At 42.3% G+C, this 21,415-nt stretch overlaps 1 protein-coding gene across 1 annotated transcript in view; it reads right to left on the minus strand.

Annotated features, from left to right (window-relative positions):
• Positions 1-21,415, minus strand: part of ARHGAP23 (Rho GTPase activating protein 23) — a 308,148-nt gene that overhangs the window by 168,247 nt on the left and 118,486 nt on the right. Inside the window, exons 2-4 of the mRNA XM_089690030.1 lie at positions 10,131-10,304; positions 7,398-7,416; positions 720-815 (exon numbers count right to left, since the gene is read on the minus strand). Of these exons, the coding sequence (XP_089546156.1) occupies positions 720-815; positions 7,398-7,416; positions 10,131-10,304 (289 nt within the window). The remainder of the gene's footprint in view (positions 1-719; positions 816-7,397; positions 7,417-10,130; positions 10,305-21,415) is intronic.

Raw genomic sequence — 21,415 nt, forward strand, 5'->3', positions numbered from 1 at the left:
AGTGTTGTTATGAAATCTGACCAATGTATGAAATAATATCCAGATATAAATAATGGCTATGTGACTTTACATAGAAATAATGCATTCTCATTCCCACTGCTATCTTATGCAGAATTACTATGCCTGTAACATTTCTGGCTTATAAGGGCATGCAAGTAACACCAATGATATGTCAGTCCCGTCACTTACTACAACATTAATATTTCACCTGTTATCAGAGTACTTAGAAAAAATAAATGACAATTTGCTGGCCTCTGCCAATCAATTTGAAGCAGTTTTAGTATTTATGAGGACTGGCACAAGCTCTAACCAACTGCAAAGTATGTTAATTTTGTGGCACAAGTGGCAGTTTCAGCATATCCTTACTATTGGAGACAGCGAACAGATGTACGAATGGACATTTGTACTGAGAGAAACGTGAAGGATGTCATTGCTGCTCTCCTAATTTCTTGGCCGTCTCTGACCTTAGCATTGGATTATTAATTTAGAAATTATTAAATCTCTAAGGCATTTGTTGATTATGCCTCGACTGATGTTCTTGCCCAGTTCTTCAATGTTTTGTATAATGCCTTCTTGGCTAATTTTAGGACACTAAATAGAAATTATTCAAATCCTGTTCCTGATTCTGTATTCTAACTATACTTCTCTATTCAAATCCTGTTCCTGATTCTGTATTCTAACTATACTTCTCTGTACAGCCACTTTGCTTTCCATCTCACCTGTGCAGAGTCCAGCTTGCTGGGCTGGACCACCATCCTTTACATTCTTGACAAAGATGGTGTCCATTGGTTCCAGGCGTTGTGAAGGAGGAAATTCTGAAATACACACACAAAAAAAATGGCAGCATAAAGAGAATTAAATACCACAGGGGAGCAGTTGCAGTGAGATCACCAATTTGAATCATTTTGGAGAATCTGCTCACATTGGCCGACTGGAGAAACTTTCAAGATTTAGCATACAGCCTGAATCTACCAGCAGTGCTTTATTGAAGACATGTCTTCACAAATAGTCTTAGAAAGACATCTATTCTTTTAAGGACACTTCCTGAAACTGAGCAGGTTTTCTAAAGTTATGGCCCTGTTGGCTGGCCTTCAGTATTTTTGCTTAGTGTCCACTACTCCTGTAGGCAGTATAAGTCATGGTTCATGAACACATGAATATGGATATGCTGGATCTCTCAAAGGATAAAAAACCCTATTTTTCAATATCATGAGAAAGGGTTAGCATATTTCTAGCTTGGTGTAAAGTAACAAATAAAGGAAAATCTCCCCTGTAGGTTAGACCAGCCTTTTTCAAACAGGGTGCCTTCAGGTTTCTTCAGGGGTGCCTTGGTAAAATGCCCAAAAATTGTATACAAGCCAGCAGGTGAATCAATTCTGTCTTTTAATAATAATTTAATTGTGCACTTATAACCTTCTTAGCTGCCAGCATCCGAACAACCAATGACATCATTGATGAGGACATCGGGTGCATGCACATCATCCTTGTTTGCCCCTCCCTTGCCTTTCTCCATCAGCACTGGGTTCACATTAGCAGAGTGACGGAGAGAAACATTGGTATACTAGTCAGTACCAGTGTGCAAAGGTGTATTTGCTTTGGAAGAATAAACTACCGTATATACTCGAGTATAAGCCGACCCGAATATAAGCCGAGGTACCTAATTTTACCACAAAAAACTGGGAAAAACTATTGACTCGAGTATAAGCCCCATCATTCGTATCAGTGGGAGGAATAGTGCCCCATCATTGGTGTTAGTGTGAGGAATAGTGCCCCATCATTGGTATCAGTGGGAGGAATAGTGCCCCATCATTGGTGTTAGTGGGAGGAATAGTGCCCCATCATTGGTATCAGTGGGAGGAATAGTGCCCCATCATTGGTGTCAGTGGGAGGAATAGTGCCACATCATTGGTGTCAGTGGGAGGAATAGTGCCCCGTCATTGGTGTCAGTGGGAGGAATAGTGCCCCATCATTGGTGTCAGTGGGAGGAATAGTGCCCCATCATTGGTATCAGTGGGAGGAATAGTGCCCCATCATTGGTGTCAGTGGGAGGAATAGTGCCCCATCATTGGTATCACTGGGAGGAATAGTGCCCCATCGTCGGTGTCAGTGGGAGGAATAATGCCCCATCATTAGTATCAGTGGGAGGAATAGTGCCCCATCATTGGTGTCAGTGGGAGGAATAGTGCCCCATCGTTGGTGTCAGTGGGAGGAATAATGCCCCATCATTAGTATCAGTGACACCAATGATGCGGCACTATTCCTCCCACTGACACCAATGACACTTACTGACCCCTGTTGCAGTATGGTGCTGCTGCAGCCAGCATATGTGGTTGCAGCAGCACCTCTGCACTGCACACTTACCGGCTTTTCCCTCACTCAATTTTCGCGGGTCCGCTCGGCTCCGCCTCCTCGCCCGTGATTGGCCGCCTGTGTACCTTTCCTGAGCTACAGTTCTGGCGGCCAATCACCGGTGAGGAGGCGGAGCCGAGCGGCAGGAGTGAGGGAGTGGCCGGAGTGACGGAAGGAGCAGCGCTTCCTGGATGGATCATCGTGGGAGCCAGGTAAGAGACAGCAGCCCTCTGCCCACCCCTTTACGCGCCCCCCTTGACGTTGACTCGAGTATAAGCCAAAGGGGGCCTTTTTTCAGCACAAAAAATGTGCTGAAAAACTCGGCTTATACTCGAGTATATATGGTACCTCTAATGTTGGGTTTCATGGATGTGTGTAGAATTATTTTTATATTTTAGATTGGGGTGCCTTGAGATTGTGCAGTATTTTAAGGGGTGCCTTGAGATTATGCAGAATTTTAAGGGGTGCCTTGACTGAAAAAGGTTGAGAAACACTGGGTTAGACAGCAGTAAAATCTGAAAGCGGTTCTGACTCTTCTCTTCATCTCCAATCGATACTACACTCACAAAAAAGTTTTAGCCCTTCTGAAGATGTAGTATAGATTGAGTGCAGTCAAAACTCCTAATTAACCACTTGCCCTCCTGAGGATTTACCCCACTTCCTGACCAGGCCATTTTTTGCGATACGGCGCTGCATTACTTTAACTGACAATTGTGCGGTCATGCAACGCTGCACCCACATTAAATTTACGCTCTTTTTCCCCCACAAATAGAGCTTTCTTTCAATGGGATTTGATTGCCTGTGCTGTTTTTATTTTTTTGCGCTATAAACAAAAAAAGCCTGACAATTTTGAGAAAAATATATATTTTTGACTTTTTGCTATTAAACGTCCAGTAAAAAAAATGTTTAAAAGTCTAATTTCGTCATAAATTTAGGCCAAAATGTATTCTGCTACATGCCTTTGCATGCCGAGCGATTACAAATGGCAGTATATATACTGGGGTTTTTTTTTTCTTTTTTTACTAGTAATGGCTACAATCAGAGACTTCTAGTGTGACTGCGATGGGAATTCTGATACTAGGGGTAACTGACTTGGTGTTACTGACATCCCCAGTGACACCAATACAGTGATCAGTGCTAATAAAAAGCACTGATACTGTACTAATGGCACGGGGCAGGAAGGGGTTAACATCTGGGGCGATCAAAGGGTTAACTGTGTGTTATTTTACTGTGTGTGTGTGCTTCACTGTAAGCACACTGCTTTGCAAAGCAGTGTGCAGGAGCTGACAGGGGAGATAACCGTTTTGTTTACAAACCGTTCTCCCCCCCATCGGAGATGCTCGGCAATCACCGGGCGCTGGTGAGTAATCACTGGCGGGGACACAGTGATTGACAGCCAAGGCCGCGAATGGCAGCGCAGGTAAGGTGCGCGCCCCCTACCCATACATGCAACATCATATATGTGTATATATATGTGATTTTGTACACCTGTTCCGCTCTGTAGCAGTACTTCTGCTACAGGGCGGATGGGAAGAGGTTAATCACTTGCCCTCCAGAGCATTTACCCCCCTTCCTGACCAGCCCATTTTTTGCAATATGGCGCTGCATTATTTTAACTGACAATTACGTGGTCATGCAACGCTGTACATAAATTAAATTTAAGTCCTTTTTTCCCCCCACAAATAGAGCTTTCTTTTGGTGGTATTTGATCACCTCTGCGGTTTTTATTTTTTTTGCGCTATAAACAAAAAAAGACCAACCATTTTGAAAAAAAAAAAAACCTATATTTTTTACTTTTTGCTATAAATCATATCTAGTAAAAATTAAAATTTAAAGATTGGTGAGCTGCAATATATTATATTTTTTGGGTTTAATGTCACTTTGAGGCATTGTTCCCTCTGACTGCTAGTCTCATAGGAGTTGAAGCTTTACTGTTCTTGTTGTAATCTCTGATGTGAGGAAGCCAAAGCCTTCCCTCTGTCAAGATGGCTGTCCCCACACAGTAAGGCCCATTTCACACGGGCATTCCGTATGTCCATTTTTCATTTGTCTGTTTACGGATAAAAAAACGGACATCCATGTATTTCTATGGACAAGCGAATGTAAACAGATGATCAGCTGTTTACATCTGTTGACCACTTGCCCTCCAGAGGATTTATCCCTCTCCCTGAGCGGGCCATTTTTTTTTGCAATATGGCGCTGCATTACTTTAACAATTGCGTGACCATGCAATGCTGCACCCAAATGAAATTTACATCTTTTTTTCCCATGAATTGCTTTCTTTTGGTGGTATTTGATTGCCTGTGCGGTTTTTATTTTTTGCACTATAAAAGAAAAAAAAAAAAGAATTTTGAGAAAAAAAACTATATTTTTGACTTTTTGATATTAACCGCTTGCCACCCTGCCACGGCGGCAGTGGAGCGCAAAAGCACGTTTTAAAACGGGCTCCGCGCTCCCGTCACTTTCGCGGGTAGGGGGCGCGCGTTCGCGCTCCCGCCGACCCGCGGGTGACACGATTTGATCCAGGAGGGATCAATCATTAGATTTCAGCAAGTGATTTCTGGCTGAAATCACATGATCGGTCCCTGTCCTATCCTGTCCTGTGTTGACATTTACACAGGGCAGGATATGATGTCATTCTTCTCTGCCTGGACACATTCCGTTCCAGACAGAGAAGAAGACACAGTAAAAGTGAGTACACAAGCACTACACTACAGTTAGAACACACCTAGGTCACATTGAACCCCCTGATCGCCCCCCCCCCCCCAGTTAACCCCTTCACTGCCCTGTCACCAGTGTCACTGATCAGTGAAGCGATTTTTACTGATCAGTGTCGCTGGCGACTTCCGATAGAGTTAGCACCCCTCCCAGATAGCGCCAGATTGCCCGCCAGTACACCAGTAATCCCGTTTAACCCCTTGATAGCCCCCCCCCCCCAGTTAACCCCTTCATTGCTCTGTCACCAGTGTCACTGATCAGTGAACCGATTTTTACTGATCACTGTATCAGTGTCGCTGGCGACTTCCGATAGTGTTAGCGCCCCTCCCAGATAGCGCCAGATTGCCCACCAGTAATCCCGTTTAACCCCTTGATCGCCCCCCCCCCAGTTAAAATTTTCATGTTCTTTTTGTTTATAGCGCAAAAAATAAAAAGCGCACAGGTGATCAAATACCACCAAAAGAAAGCTCTATTTGTGTGAAAAAAAGGACGTAAATTTTGTTTGGGTACAGCATTGCATGACCGCGCAATTATCATTTGAATTAGTGCAGCGCTATATAGCAAAAAAAGGCATAAATTACAGTATCTATACCATAGTTTGTAGACGCTATAACTTTCACACAAAGCAATCAATATACACTTATTGGGATTTTTTTTTACCAAAAACATGTAGCAGAATACATTTTGGCTTAAATTTATGACTAACTTTGAGTTTACGATATATTTTTTATAGCTGAAAGTAGAAAATAGTTTTTTTTTCAAAATTTTCGTGGTTTTTTTGTTTATAGCGCAAAAAATAAAAAGCGCACAAGTGATAAAATACCACCAAAAGAAAGCTCTATTTGTGTGAAAAAAAGGACGTACATTTCGTTTGGGTACAGCATTGCATGACCGCGCAATTATCATTTGAATTAGTGCAGCGCCAAACAGCAAAAAAAGGCCTGGTCATTAAGGGGGGTAAATCCTCTGGAGCTCAAGTGGTTAAAACAAGTCTAGTAAAAAAATGTTAAAAAATCTAATTTCGTCATAAGTTTAGGCCAAGATGTATTCCGCTATGTCTTTGCTACAAAAAATCCCAATAAATGAAAATGAATTGGTTTATAGCATCTACAAATGGCGGTATATACAGTATACTGGAATGTTTTATTTTTATACTAGTAATGGCGGCAATAAGCGACTCATAGCGGGACTGCGGTGGGCATTCGGACACTGGGGGGGGGGGGGGTGACTTCATTTGGCATTTGGTGGTAAATGGTAATGGATATCTACTGATTTAATTTTTTTTTCATTATCAAAGGAAAACTGGCCCAAAATAAACAACACAAAATAAATTCTCCGACTTTTTGGTTTTTCTTGGTCCTACCTAAAACACTGACATTTGAAGGGGAAAAAAAAATCCTGACCTTTGACCCTTACGTTGACCCTGGCACTGACCTAGATCAAACTTTAATCTGGGTATTTTTTTTTCTTCAATTTTTTTTTTTAGATTGATTTCTTTTCTTTCTCTCTGCAAGGACAGAGAAGGAGATACAATGTATCTCTCTCCTCCATTCAGAGAGAAAGAAAACATGGGGGCAAGCTTCACAGTGACTGATCACTGTGATAGCCAAACACAGGCTATCACAGCGTTCAGGTTAACCGGAATCGGGAGTTCCGGGTCCCAATCGTTCGTAAGGAACCCGGGGCTCTCAGTGACATTCTGATCTTCGTGCTGGGAGCGCACAGTGTGGCACGCTTCCAGCACAAAGACAGGTACACAAATATGCGGGCCCCATGGAGAAAATCTAGTTCTGTCAGGCAGCATATTTATATGAAGTCGGTGCCAAGGGGTTAAGCAAGCTACCAGCAGGCTTCAGAAGGCTTTCAACAAGCGTCAAGAAGTGCTAAAGCCTGCTATCAGCTTGCTTTAAGTGGCCATCAGCACTCCCATTAGGATCTGTGTTCAACAGTAACAAACTGGAATATAATGGTACTTTAAAAGCTTCAAAAAAGCTTGCTGAAAGCTCTGCTAATGCTTTGTCAATGTTTGCTGTTCACACTGCTCTTATACAAAATGAAGTCTGTGTGAAACAGGCCTAAAGGTACTTCTGAGAATTGCAAAGTGTTTTTCTACAAACATATCCCCAGGACACTACATGCAACATCAAGTTTACTTTAACCTAAACGACAGTTAACACCAAACAAGCTGCTAGGAAACATTATTAAACATATCTAAATAGCTAAAATAGGATAGTGCACTGCGTTGACATGAAAATATAACTGTCAAAACACTACAGCAATCTTGCTCCTTCAAATCCAAACTTTACAAGTATGTCAGATTGACATCTTACCTTTGCTGACATTTTCATCCTGAAAAGAAACAGAGATTACAATTAATACAAGGATTGTCCAGATATATAATGCAGGTTTATAGCTGATGTCACTGAGAAAGATGTATCAACACTTCTGGAAAAAAAAAAAAAAAAGTGTTGAATTTATATTTATTTATTTCAGGTACTTCTATAGCGCTGTCAATTTACTCAGCGCTTTACATATATATATTGTACATTCACATCAGTCCCTAACCCTCAAGGGGCGTGCAATCTAAGGTCCCTAACTCACATTCATACACATACTAGGGACAATTTAGACAGGATCCAATTAACCTAACAGCATGTCTTTGGAGTGTGGGAGGAAACTGGAGTACCCGGAGTAAACCCACGCAGGCACAGGGAGAACATGCAAACTCCAGGCAGGTGGTGCCGTGGTTGGCTTTCAAACCAACGACCCTAGTGCTGCCAGGCAGAAGTGCTAATCATTTAGCCACTGTGCTGCCCGTATTTTAACAGGATTGTACGAGCATGAAAATCCATAGATCTGCCAGATAGGGTTTTTTCCAGGCCCAAAACGGCAAGCCTGTGGAGTCTACATTCAAATCCATAGCACAGCATGTGACATGAGAATGAGCACAGTTGTGCTAACAAACATCCACCAGAACAGCATGCTGTCAAGGGGCAACCAACAGAACCAACAGCACAAAAAAAGTGATGAGTATGCCGTACTACAAAAAGCACCATATCTTTTGCCTTTTTTTCATGTAGCAAAATAAAAGCTAAAGCTGGCCAAAGATAGATCATGTTTTTTGAGGGGTTTTGTTTTCTATCAGCCAGCCAGTTGATCAAAAAAAAAAAAAAAAATTATTCCCCCATCCACACATTCAAGGTGGATGAGGGAATCTTCCCAATGTACTGTTGTATTCTGACAGCAGGGACTCCCATGCCATCAGAATACACTGATCAGTGCAGCAGCCTATTGGTTGCAGCACTGATTGATGGAACAATTTCCAACAAACACACTTGAGAGCAATTGGTCCTTAGATCAACTGTTCTCGAACAGAAACAGCCATAGATGGATCACACAATAGACCAGCCAATTCACTTGAAGCTTCATGTGATCCTGTCGCGTGAATTTTGCAGCAAAATAGCATCGTGTTTGAGGTGCCAATGCAGTACACTGCTCAAGAATATTAAAGGAACACTTTGAAAACACATCAGATTTCGGTAAGGAAAAATATCAAGTAATGATGCAGCAGGCTAGTCCATTTTGCAGAAATTTAATTGCAGCAACTCAAAATGGTACTCCGTAGTTTGTATAGCCCCCATGTGCTTGCATGCATGCCTGACAATGTCGGAGCATGCTGCTAATGAGAAAACGGATGGTGCCCTGGGGTATTTCCTCCCAGATCTGGACCAGGGCATCACTGAGCTCCTGGACAGTCTGAGGTGCAAACTGGCGGTGTCAGACGTACCGAAACATGATATCCCAGAGATGATCTACTGGATTTAGGTCAGGTGAGCGTGGGAGCCATTCATTGGTATCAATTCCTTCATCCTCCTGGAACTACCTGCATACTCTCGCCACATGAGGCCAGGCATTGTCGTGCACCAGGAGGAACCCAGGACCCACTGCACCAGCGTAGGGTCTGACAATGGATCCAAGGATTTCATCCTGATACCTAATGGCAGTCAGGATGCCATTGTCTAGCCTGTAGAGGTAACACAACGTTCTCCAAGGCTTCTCCAGATCCTTTCACGTCTGTCACATGTGCTCAGGGTGAACCTGCTCTTATCTGTGAAAAACACAGGGTGCCAGTGGTGGACCTGCCAATTCTGGTATTTAATGGCAAATGCCAATTGAGCTCTATGGTGCCAGACAGTGAGCACAGGGCCCTCTAGGGGACGTCGGGCCCTCAAACCACCCTCATGAAGTCGGTTTCTGAGTGTTTGGTTGTAGACATTCACACCAGTGGCCTGCTGGAAGTCATTTTGTAGGGCTCTGGCAATGTTCCTCTTTGCACAAAAGAGCAGATACCGGCCCTGCTGAAGGGTTAAGGACCTTCTACGGCCCTGTCCAGCTCTCCTAGAGTAATTGCCTGTCTCCTGGAATCTCCTCCATTCTCTTGAGGCTGTGCTGGGAGACACAGCAAACCTTCTGGCAATGGCATGTATTGATATGCCATCCTAGAGGAGTTGCACTGCCTGTGCATCCTCTGTAGGGTCCAGATATCGCCTCATGCTACCAGTAGTGACACTAACCCTATCCAAATGCAAAACTAATGAAAAACAGTCAGGAAAGATGAGTAGAGAAAAAAATGTCAGTGGCCTCCACCTGTAAAACCATTCCTGTTTTGGGGGGTCATCTCATTGTTGCCCATCTAGTGCACCTGTTAATTTTCACCAAAGCAGCTGAAACTGATTAACAACCCCCTCTGCTACCTAACTGACCAGATCAATATCCCAGGAGTTTAACTGAATTGATACTATACTCTGATTAAAAAGTGTTCCTTTAATTTCTTTGAGCAGTGTATAATGGCATTCAAATGCGAGCAGGGCATTGTGCTGCGATTGGCACGCAATTTGGAATCATGGTGATTCTGCCTGCAATTCCAAATCGCGAAGTGTGAATGGGGCCTAAGACTTGACTGGTTGCTACAGGCAAAACAAAAACTTTAACCTTTCCTTTTGTTCCAATTTTAACGCATAGATATGGGGATATAAAGAGGAATACAAATCAAAACTCTGTACCTGCTCTGATGCATGCACCGCGGACTCCGGTGGGTACACAATGAAATGGCGTAGTGTGAATCCGAACCCTTGCCGGGTCTTCTTGATGACCAGCGTCCTGGGTCCCACCCATGTAAAGGGTTCCTTCGGAGGTGGGGAATTACTGAGGCATCCCTCATCCTGGGATATGGCATTCTTAGAAGAAAGAGGCACAACATTAGTATTTCTGATAGACTTTCTCTTAATGTCATTCATTAAGGTGCTAAAACAAAATTTGCAATAAAATGATCTGCTTGAGTTTTTCTTTTATTTTCTTATTTAGAGTAGTGGTGCCCTACATGCAGCAGTCACTTATCATTGGGGGGGGGGGGGGGTGAGATCTCCAATGTGGTGGTGGAGTTAAAAGTACTAGCACCAATGCTGGGAGTTATTAATGTGGCCACCTACACCAATGCTAGGGGTTAATAATGATGTCTCTGATACCAATGTTGGGGGTTATTATTGTGGCCACTGACACCAATGCTGGGGGTTATTATTGCGGCCACTGACAACAATGCTGGGGGTTATTATTGTGGTCTCTGACACCATTGCTGGGAGTTGTTCGTGCATCCACTGACACTAACACTGAGGCTTTTGACATCAGTGATGGGAATTATTTTAATCCTGCTATCAGTGTGTATTGTGATACCCTTCAAAAAGAAGCCAACATTTTCGGGTGATGAGGTGCGCTGCAGCCCAATCATTTTAATGGGCTGCCTAGCTTAATCCAATGCACCTGAAAGCACAAAAATGCACTGCTACTGTGCAGCTTTGAGGACTGCACCATTATTTTCAAGTTAACCACCACTGATTTAGAGAGTGTTTGACTGAAGCACTATCTGTCTGGGAACAGGCAGTAAATGGCAAGGATCAAGTCTGTTAAGGCAGTAAAAATGTCCCCGAGCAAGCAGAATAAATGGGAGGAAATTTAAAAAAAAAACAAAAAAAAACCCTTTAAACTTTTAATAAATATATATATATATATTTTTTTTTTTTAAACTATCCGTCAGTTTTAACCCTATTTGTGGTGACAATCGTGCCACAACTGCATGCATGTGGTTGCGGGGCATTTGTGGTGCTTCCCCATTGACTTGCATGTGTCGTGTTCGCCGGGCTTGCTGCCCCCCAAACAACACTTCGGGTCAAGCACTGAAACCGAGGCATGAAAACATCCCAATCCGCTGCCTATTGCAACTTAAGGGGGGCGGTTAGAAGACAGCAAAAAATGTGGCTAAACCGTCTTTTTTTGCTGTCCTCCAACCGCTAGTCTAATTGAGGCCTTGTAGTGATATGAAAATTCAAAATAGTCTTCCACAGCCACTGGTTCCAGCTCAGTAACTTAGAAAACAGAAAAATATAGTGCTATTACAAGATTGTATATGTGAATCCTCACCTTGTAAAACCCGTTTATTTTAAAATAGAAATGAAAGACAAAACATTTGTGTATAGATATAAAAACATAAACACGTTTTTCCTTTTTTTATTTTTCTTTTATAAGTGATCGCATTCCCTCTGTCCTCAGCTGCATAAGAGCGGGGGGAGGAGAAACAGCAGCACATTGATCTTCCCAGTGAATGGCTGTGCAGGGGGAAGGGGGTGTCACGCTGTGCTCCCACACCTAGTGTGATCAGTTTTAATAGGATAGCAGAGGGACTAGCAGGCACACTAGAGAGTTCACACAATGGAAGCAATACAACAAGAACAGGATACCTTTTCATACAAGTACATAGTAGAGCAGGCACATATCAGGAATATGAAATGTCGGATTTACATACTCTTTAACTATACAAACTTCCACATACAAACTTATATAAACAATTCCATATATACAAACTTGAATAAACAAACAATAAAAAGGCCCCTTTCACACTGACAGTCCAATCAGACCTGATTGGACCATCCATACACTTCCGTGGAGCAGCAGGTGTCAGCCGGCATCCGATCCTGTACGCCAAAAACAGACAGATGGGATCTGTTCCCCATCCGTCTGGTGGATCAGATCGGATGGCAGTCGGATGGCAACGGACAGGCGGTCTGTTTCCATCCGATCACCCCATAGAAGACAGCAGGCAGTGTCTGTGTCCACTATGCAGCAGAGGAGTGGACACAAACCTGTCATCCGCCTGCTTAGTGGGGATCAGAGGAGAGATCCCACACTGAGCAGGCGGATCTGCTGACGGGTCCCATCTGAAAGGGACTGAACATTAGTGCCCACATATTGTATCAAATTTAGTTAGTCCAAAATAGATCAAGATCCTTGTAAAAAAAAAAAAAACTACAACAAAACATCCAATTCACACACTGATGCAATATGTATACACAGTTTTGTTTAACCGCTGGAAAAGGCATTGTTCGTCACCAAACTGTTCTTGGATAGTTGGGAGACATTGCTCTTCGGGGATGTTTTTGTACCATTCTTTATTCATGGCTGTGTTCTTTTTTGTGAGTGGCCCACACCTGGTCATGAAACAGCTTTTGATTCAATTGTCCAATTACTTTTGGTCCCTTGAAAGAGGGGGGATATCTACTCTTAAGAGCTGTAATTCCTAAACCCTTCCTCCAATTTGGATGTACATTCCCTCAAATTAAACCTGAGAGTGTGCACTTCCATTATATAACTATAGCTTGAATATGTTTTGGTAAATACCTGAAAAAAACTAAAATTGTGCCTGTGTCCAAATATATATGGACCTAATTGTACCAAGAGCAGGATCCTAGACACACAGGTTGGAACTTGTGTCCCTCAATAATAGCCAAGGTGCAAAAATTGAAATTTCCCAATAATTTAAAGCAGTATTAACAACTTCTCTACTGGGCCAATTCTGACATTTGTCTCCTATATGTAAAAATCATAATTTTTGCGCTATAAAATTACTCATAACCCCCAAACATTATATATACTTTTAAGCAGAGGCCCTAGAAAATAAAATGGTGAGTGACATAATTTTCTTGATGTCACATGGTATTTGCACAGCGACTTTTCAAACATAATTTGGTTTGGAAAAAAAACACGTTAATGAATTTTAATACCAAAAAAACCCATAATATATAACAATTTTTTGGTAAAATATAAAAGATAATGTTACACCAAGTAAAAAGATACCCAACATGTCACGCTTTAAAGTTGCGCACGCTCGTACCAAACTACGGTACTTAAAAAAATCTCCATAGGCGATGCTTTAAAAAATTTTACAGGTTACTAGTACCAGAGATCTAGTGCTAGAAATATTGCTCTTGCTATAACATTTGCAAAGATACGTCACATGTGTGGTGTGAACACAGTTTACATATGCGCGTGCGACCTACGTAAGTGTTCCTTTATTTTTTTTTTGTAATTACTTTTATTACAGTCACAAGAAAGGTAAACATTTCTCTCCTCTACCCTGGGGGGGAAAAAAAATTGACTTAAGACTTTCCAGAAAAAAATGGCAGTGTTTACATCTGCCAGAACTCCTCTCTCCCAGGACCAAAGAGACGGCCAGGGACCATCTGGTCTACAGGCAACTAAGGTCTACTATGACAACCCGGTGGAACCGCTGGATAGGATATCGGGCATCCCAATCGCTCAGGAGAGCCCTAGAAGAGTTGGGTAGTAGAAGGTGAAATGTCCCCTTCCTCCGCCTGTAAAAGCAATCCAGCGGCTGATTAGCCACTAGAATGGCTTTCATACTGTAGGGAATAGCTGGCTGAACAGAAAGATATAGGGATGATGTCTGCAGCTGCAGGCATCATCCCGGTATAACCAGTGAAAGCCCAGGACTTAATATGACATCCTATGGGCAGCACGTGGTTAAATCCCAAACCAAAAATGTAATATTTTGCAGATTACCAATCATGAGATGTGGTGGCTGCATTACTTACTGCCTGGATTACCAGGTGAAAATAAGGGAAAGAAAGCCTAAAAAAGAAAACTAATGCAGCCACAACATCTAAAAATTTGTAAGCTGCAATATAAGAAATGTTTGCATTTGGGTTTAATATTGCTTTAAGAACCGGAATTCAGTGACTGTTGAGACATACAAAAGCTGTTTAACGGAGGACAGGGCAATAGCAACAAATCTCACATACACCTGCAGCGGTTCGCATGGCGGTGTCCGGTGCGTTACAGAGTACAGCGCATGGCGGTGTCCAGTCCGTTACAGAGTACAGCGCATGGCGGTGTCCAGTGCGTTCCAGAGTACGGCGCATCGAGGTGTCCAGTGCATTACAGAGTACAGCGCACCGAGGTGTCCAGTGCATTACAGAGTACAGCGCACCGAGGTGTCCAGTGCATTACAGAGTACAGCGCACCGAGGTGTCCAGTGCATTACAGAGTACAGCGCACCGAGGTGTCCAGTGCGTTACAGAGTACAGCGCATTGAGGTGTCCAGTGCGTTACAGAGTACAGCGCATCGAGGTGTCCAGTGCGTTACAGAGTACAGCACATCGAGGTGTCCAGTGCGTTACAGAGTACAGCGCATTGAGGTGTCCAGTGCGTTACAGAGTACAGCGCATTGAGGTGTCCAGTGCGTTACAGAGTACAGCGCATTGAGGTGTCCAGTGCGTTACAGAGTACAGCGCATTGAGGTGTCCAGTGCGTTACAGAGTACAGCGCATTGAGGTGTCCAGTGCGTTACAGAGTACAGCGCATTGAGGTGTCCAGTGCGTTACAGAGTACAGCGCATTGAGGTGTCCAGTGCGTTACAGAGTACAGCGCATTGAGGTGTCCAGTGCGTTACAGAGTACAGTGCATTTTAAATATTGTTGGTTTTTTTAGTTTTTTTGCACTACAAATAAGATATGTGCTTTGTGCATAGGAATTTTTTCATATTTTTTTCAAACTATAGTCTGGCCCCCCCAACAGTGTGAAGGTCCGTGAACTGGCCCCCTGTTTAAAAAGATTGAGGACCCCTGCCATAGAGGGTTCTTTTATAGGACAATGCTACCAGCACAGAAACCTCAAAAAGGTGATGGCAACAAAGAACATAACATTTCAAAATGAAAAGGGGGCATATCCTTTGTTCAAAAGGCTATTTTTTTTTTTTTTTAAGTGCTGAAAGATCCATATTCAGATCCCACATGTTCACAATGGGAGCCACTTGAGAGACAGCCTGTACAAACGTTTTGGTCAAAGAATGAGAAGCTAGCAAGCTCTGGAATAAGGAATATGGAATGTCCATATCTGACCTCAAGTTATTCAAGTGCTAAAGACAATATATGATCCTGAATCCAAGGTACTCAAGGACAAATGCAGATTTCAGGCCCATCTGCAAAAAAGCCAGGATCTATCCCACTGAGGATTTCCTGGGATGCACAATTCCTGCCTCACTATGCTTTCTACATGCAATGGTAAGCAGAAACTAGACTTCCTAGTCTTAAAGAAAAAAAATATATAAATATAGCATACACAAGTCATGTTGAAATTTAATGTTAGGAAAATGTACTTTTCCTTTTCAATTTGTAGCATTGTCATTTTCTATAAAATGCAATGCAATATGGCTACCTGCTTCTGCACACATTGTACAGCAATTCCCAAGGAATGTAATTTCCTGCATGTTTGATTGCCTTACTTATTCTCCTGGGAGCCTACAAGATAATCACATTTTAGGTATCCTCTGTAATAGTAATTATACACCCTGTTCCAAATTATTATGCAAATTCTATTTAGGTGTCACAAAGATTAAATATTTTGTTTTTCAGTTTAACTCATGGATGGCATTGTGTGTCAGGGCTCTTTTGATCACTGAAAACAATCTCGGACACCTGTGATAATTAGATTGGCAGGTGAGCCCAATTTAAGGAAAACCCACTAAAGGAGGGTGTTCCACATTATTAAGCAGAGCACCATTTTCAAGCAATATGGGTAAGAAAAAGGATCTCTCTGCTGCCGAAGAGTGAAATAGTTCAATGCCTTGGACGAGGTATGAAAACATTAGATATTTCACGAAAACGTAAGCGTGATCATCGCACTATTAAGAGATTTGTGACTGATTCAGAGCACAGACGGGTTTGTGAAGATAAAGGCACATTGAGGAAGATTTCTGCCAGATCCATGCATCGGATCAAGAGAGCAGCTGCTAAAATACCATTACATAGCAGCAAACAGATATTTGAAGCTGCTGGTGCCTCTGAAGTCCCACGGACATCAAGGTGTGGAGTCCTCCGGAGTCTTGCAACTGTGCATAAAACTTCTATTCGGCCACCACTAACCAATGCTCAAAAGCAGTAACGGCTGCATTGGGCAGAAAAATACATGAAGACTAATTTTCAAACAGTCCTGTTCACTGATGAGTGCCGTGTAACCCTGGATGGTCCAGATGGATGGAGTAGTGGATGGTTGGTGGACGGCCACCCTGTTCCAACAAGGCTGCGACATCAGCAAGGCAGTGGTGGAGTCATGTTTTGGGCCGGAATCATGGGAACAGAGCTGGTCGGCCCCTTTAGGGTCCCCGAAGGTGTAAAGATGACCTCTGCAAAGTATGTGGAGTTTATGACTGACCACTTTCTTCCCTGGTACAGAAGGAAGAACTATGCTTTCCGTAATAAAATCATCTTCATGTATGACAATGCACCATCTCATGCTGCAAAGAATACCTCTGCATCAATGGCTGTTATGGGGATAAAAGGAGAGAAAGTCATGGTGTGGCCTCCATCCTCCCCTGACCTCAATCCTAATGAGAATCTTTGGAGCATCCTCAAGCAAAAGATCTATGAGGGTGGGAGGCAGTTTACATCCAAACAGCAGCTCTGGGAGGCTATTCTGACATCTTGCAAACAAATTCAAGCAGAAACTGTCCAATAACTCACAGGTTCAATGGATGCAAGACTTGTGAAGCTGCTATCAAATAAGGGTTCTATGTTACAATGTAACGTGACCTGTTAAAATGTTTAAAAAGTTAAAATGTTGTTAAAAGTTTGATTGAATTAACTTTTGATTTCAGTAAATATGCTGCAAACACACCAAACCTATAAAGTGTTTTGAAACTTACTGTGCGTAATAATTTGGAACAGTGCATTGTAAGTTTTTGATGTTTAAAAAAATACTGTTATCATTAGGAGGTTTGTTCAATAAAATTTGAATTGTACTCTTAATAGTTGATAACATGAGAATTATGCTGACTGTTATTTACATCAATTATTTAGGTAAATGAGAAAAATATAATTTGCATAATAATTTCGAACAGGGTGTATATTTGGTGCTGCATTTCTGCAAATGGAGTAGGAGATTTTGTCAAGGTGAATAGTGTCCTCAATACTGAGAAATACAGGCAGACACTTATCCATCATGCCATACCATCAGGAAGGCATGTGCTGGCCCCAAATGTATTCTTCAGCAGGACAAGGACACCCTTGAAGAACAAGAAGGACAAGAAGGACAAGAAGAACAAGGAACCCTGGAAGTGATGGTTAGTTCTCCAAGATGTTTGGAACAACCTACCTGTCAAAGTTCTTTCAAAAACTGTGTGTAAGTGTACCTAGAACAGTTGAAGAATTGATGCTGGTTTGAAGGCAAAGGGCAGTCACACCAAATTTTAATTTGATTTGGATTTCTATTCTGTTCATTTACTTTCCATTTTGTTAAGGCTGCATTCACACATGGGCATTTTGAATTGGTGGCAGAATCACCATGATTCTGCCTGCGATTTCAAAATGCTCTCCTAAAAATGACAAATCGTGGAACCACGTGTTCAGGTGTCCTTCATTTTAAATGGCACCTGAAAACACAGTGCGGATCTGCTGCAATTGTCAAGTGATAAAAAGCAGCACCGCATCCCACGAAGTGTGTTGCCCAAAAGAAGTTCCGGAACTTTAGCACAGCGTTTTGAAATCACGGGCAGAATCGTGCAATATGTAACCTGCTGTAACTTTTAGAGGGGCTGCCAAGCAGTGACAAAGAAAGCAAGGCATATAATACCCCTGGTTCCTCCTCACATCAACCATTTCCCGCTCCTCTCCATGACATCTCCACTTCTAATGTGGAGAAACAGGAAGCGAGAAAACAGTCAGTACAGTCAGTCGCACATTAAAGTAGAAATATAGGTAATTTTTTCAAGTTTGGGTAAAGTAAGGTAGGGTTATAAACGCTATCAGATTTTTTTCACCATCTGTGTCCCATTGCAGAGATTTCCCTTCACTTCCTGTCCCATAGCCAAACAGGAAGTGGGAGGAAATCCCTGCAAATTAAGGAAATTCCTTGGGGATTTTCTTTTACTTTCAATGACAATGGTAAAAAGGACAAATTGGGGGGGGGGGGAGTGAATCTCCCTAACAGGGACACAGACAGCAATAAAAAACTGACAGGTGTTCTAATACATCTCCACTCTAGCCAAAGCTTAAACAAAACAGTTTTGCCTTTAGTTATACTTTAATAAACTGGCCTTTTGTATTGCTGTCACTGTCAGCATCTCATTGAGCTGTGATGAAAAGTGGAGATCATCTCTACTCCTCAGCACAGTGAAGATAAACTGTGATAGTCACTATTGAAGCCAATCTCACAGCCATAAATGTACACCTTTAAGCATCTTGTATGAACATATTAAAATTGTATGGCCTCATTCACTCAGGAGCGGAGGCCTGAATGGGGTGAATGAGACACACACTGTCTGTATTAGGGGATGCACACCCATCCCTGCACACCTGTCAAACTCTGATGCTCAGTGGTGTTCATATAGCCGCTGTGTCTCCATTCAGTATAACAGGCTGCTTGCACAAGGCTCAATGTGGATCTGGGTGCGTAAACACACCTACTTCTCACTGTACAGGCCTCAGAGTCCATATGAATGAAGCCTATTGCAAAATACCTGCAAACTGTGCAGGGAAGAGGTCTGGGTAAGGTCTCTGGTGAATGAGATAAATAAGATAAATCAAGGCAGATTTGTACATTGTGCGGAAAGATGGCAAGAAGAACAAGCAAATCCCACATGACTCCTGTAACAGAGGATGTTGACATTTGGCATTTATTTTTTATGTAAAAAGCAGGATCAGGTCAAAATAATGTCCACTTATCTAGCAATGATTGTATGGGCAGATCAGCTAAGCTGCAGAATGCAAGCAGACGTCATTTTATTTCACACCGGGAACCCATTTTTAGAGATAGCATTAGCATGACAACATGGTTGAGGGGCTAGGGCAGTGACAGACAGTGACATCCTGGAAATGAGTCAATTCCATCTGCAGCTGGGAGGGGGTAATAGAGGAGAGAGGGCCCCAGCTGCAAACAATGCCTGACTGGCACAGACAGCCTAACAGATATGGAGTGGGGGAGGGTAGGCTGGCTTCAGGCATCACCACGCCTCCAGCAAAATATATCATTACATGCAGACTTCTGTTTACCACTCTACTAAATCACTATGACATCAACCCACATGCATCTATAACCCCATCACACTGCCCTGTCCCCTGAGATACCACAGCCTCCTCCCAAGCCTGTTACAATACAAGCACTGATCATATGCACACATGTACCAGATTAACAATAAAAAGAAAATGCATAAAACAAAAAAACTTGCTCACTCTATTTTCGTGCTACTTATCACATTGGATAAGCACTATGCCTCCTATTATCTTCACTTCTACAATACATTGGTCAGTGGAGAAAAAATGTACAGCAATATAAAGGAGATTTTAAAACCATCTATTTAAAAAGAAAAAAAAATTAAAATATATATCACAGCAGAGGAAAGCAGATAGTTTGCACTGAGAATTCAAATAACATTTTATGTATATTATTCCTATAATTATAGACAGAGTACCTGGACGACCTTATCAGTATGCTTTTGTTCTTTCATTGTTCATTCATAGGCTGAGGACTGGTGTCAGGCCAGAATGCATGGAGTAACTGCAGTGTAGTATGCAGAGAGGTGCAGGACCTGCCTATACATTGCAGAAGTGTCCGAATTACAAGTTCGGCTTCAAAATCTTTTGATAAATATAACCGTTTACATACATTTCAGCATTATTTCCCAACATCAAGAAATGAGTGTATGGTGCATGCTAGCGGTTCCTGCTGATCTATGGATTCCTATATTTTCAATGGACGTGTTTCAGGAATGACAGAATTCACAGGATCAGAGCTGGCAAAGGAAATCAAACTTGAGAGTTATGCAGGCCATAGATGGGTCGAAAATCGGCCGATTTTTCGGCCGAAAATAAAATCGGCCGATTTTCGGATCGTTAGTGGGCTAAATGTTCGGCCGTTTTTCGGTATTTTGGCAGATTTTTTTATCGGTAAAGTTGGAAAAAATCGGCCGATTTTGGCGTCAATGATGGGCAAATCGGCCGATATTTTACCGATAAAAAAAATCTGCGCATGAGCAGTGACCTGCAAGAGGAAGACAAAAAGAGGAAGAAGAAGAGGAAGAAGAAGAGGAAGAGGAAGAGGAAGAGGAAGAGGAAGAAGAGGAAGAGGAAGAGGAAGAGGAAGAGGAAGAGGAAGAGGAAGAGGAAGAGGAAGAGGAAGAAGAGGAAGAGGAGGAAGAAGAAGAAGAAGAAGAGGAAGAAGAAGAAGAGGAAGAAGAAGAAGAGGAAGAAGAAGAAGAAGAAGAGGAAGAGGAAGAAGAAGAAGAAGAGGAAGAGGAAGAGGAAGGAGAAGAAGAAGAAGAAGAAGAGGAAGAAGAAGAGAAAAAGAAGAAGAGGATGAAGAAGAAGAGGATGAAGAAGAAGAGGATGAAGAAGAAGAGGAAGATGAAGAAGAGGAAGATGAAGAAGAGGAAGATGAAGAAGAGGAAGATGAAGAAGAGGAAGATGAAGAAGAGGAAGATGAAGAAGAGGAAGATGAAGAAGAGGAAGATGAAGAAGAGGATGAAGAAGAAGAGGAAGAAGAATAACCGCTATAAATGTCAAGGAACTGTCAGAAGAAATAGCGGAGCTCTCTGCAGGGACACTTTTTGCCGGCTGTAGACGGGATGAAAATCGTCCGATTTTTTTTACCGTTGCTGGTAACGTCGGCCGCTTGAACGACCGATTTTTCGGTTTTTTTAAAAGAAAAATTGGCCGATTTTCGACCCGTCTATGGCCGGCCTTACTCTGCTAAACAGCAAAAAAATAAATAAAAAAACGTTAACAGTTGGTATACTGCAACCCAGAAAAGCAGTGAACTGACAGCTAAAAATATGGCAAATGATCGTATTATCAGTCCAGGTGCTCTCTCTCTAAAAACAAAACTTTTTTAATTTTGCCATTCTGGATAGAGCAGGGGCTTTTATAACCCCTATCAATTATCCTGCCATCTGCATCCCATTGGAGAGAGATCCTTTCACCTTCATCCAATCCCCCCTTTCCCAAAAAAC

Source organism: Staurois parvus, unplaced genomic scaffold (genome assembly GCF_062004578.1).
Source record: "Staurois parvus isolate SC_StPar_1 unplaced genomic scaffold, SC_StPar_1.0 ptg000511l, whole genome shotgun sequence".
NCBI lineage: Eukaryota > Metazoa > Chordata > Amphibia > Anura > Ranidae > Staurois > Staurois parvus.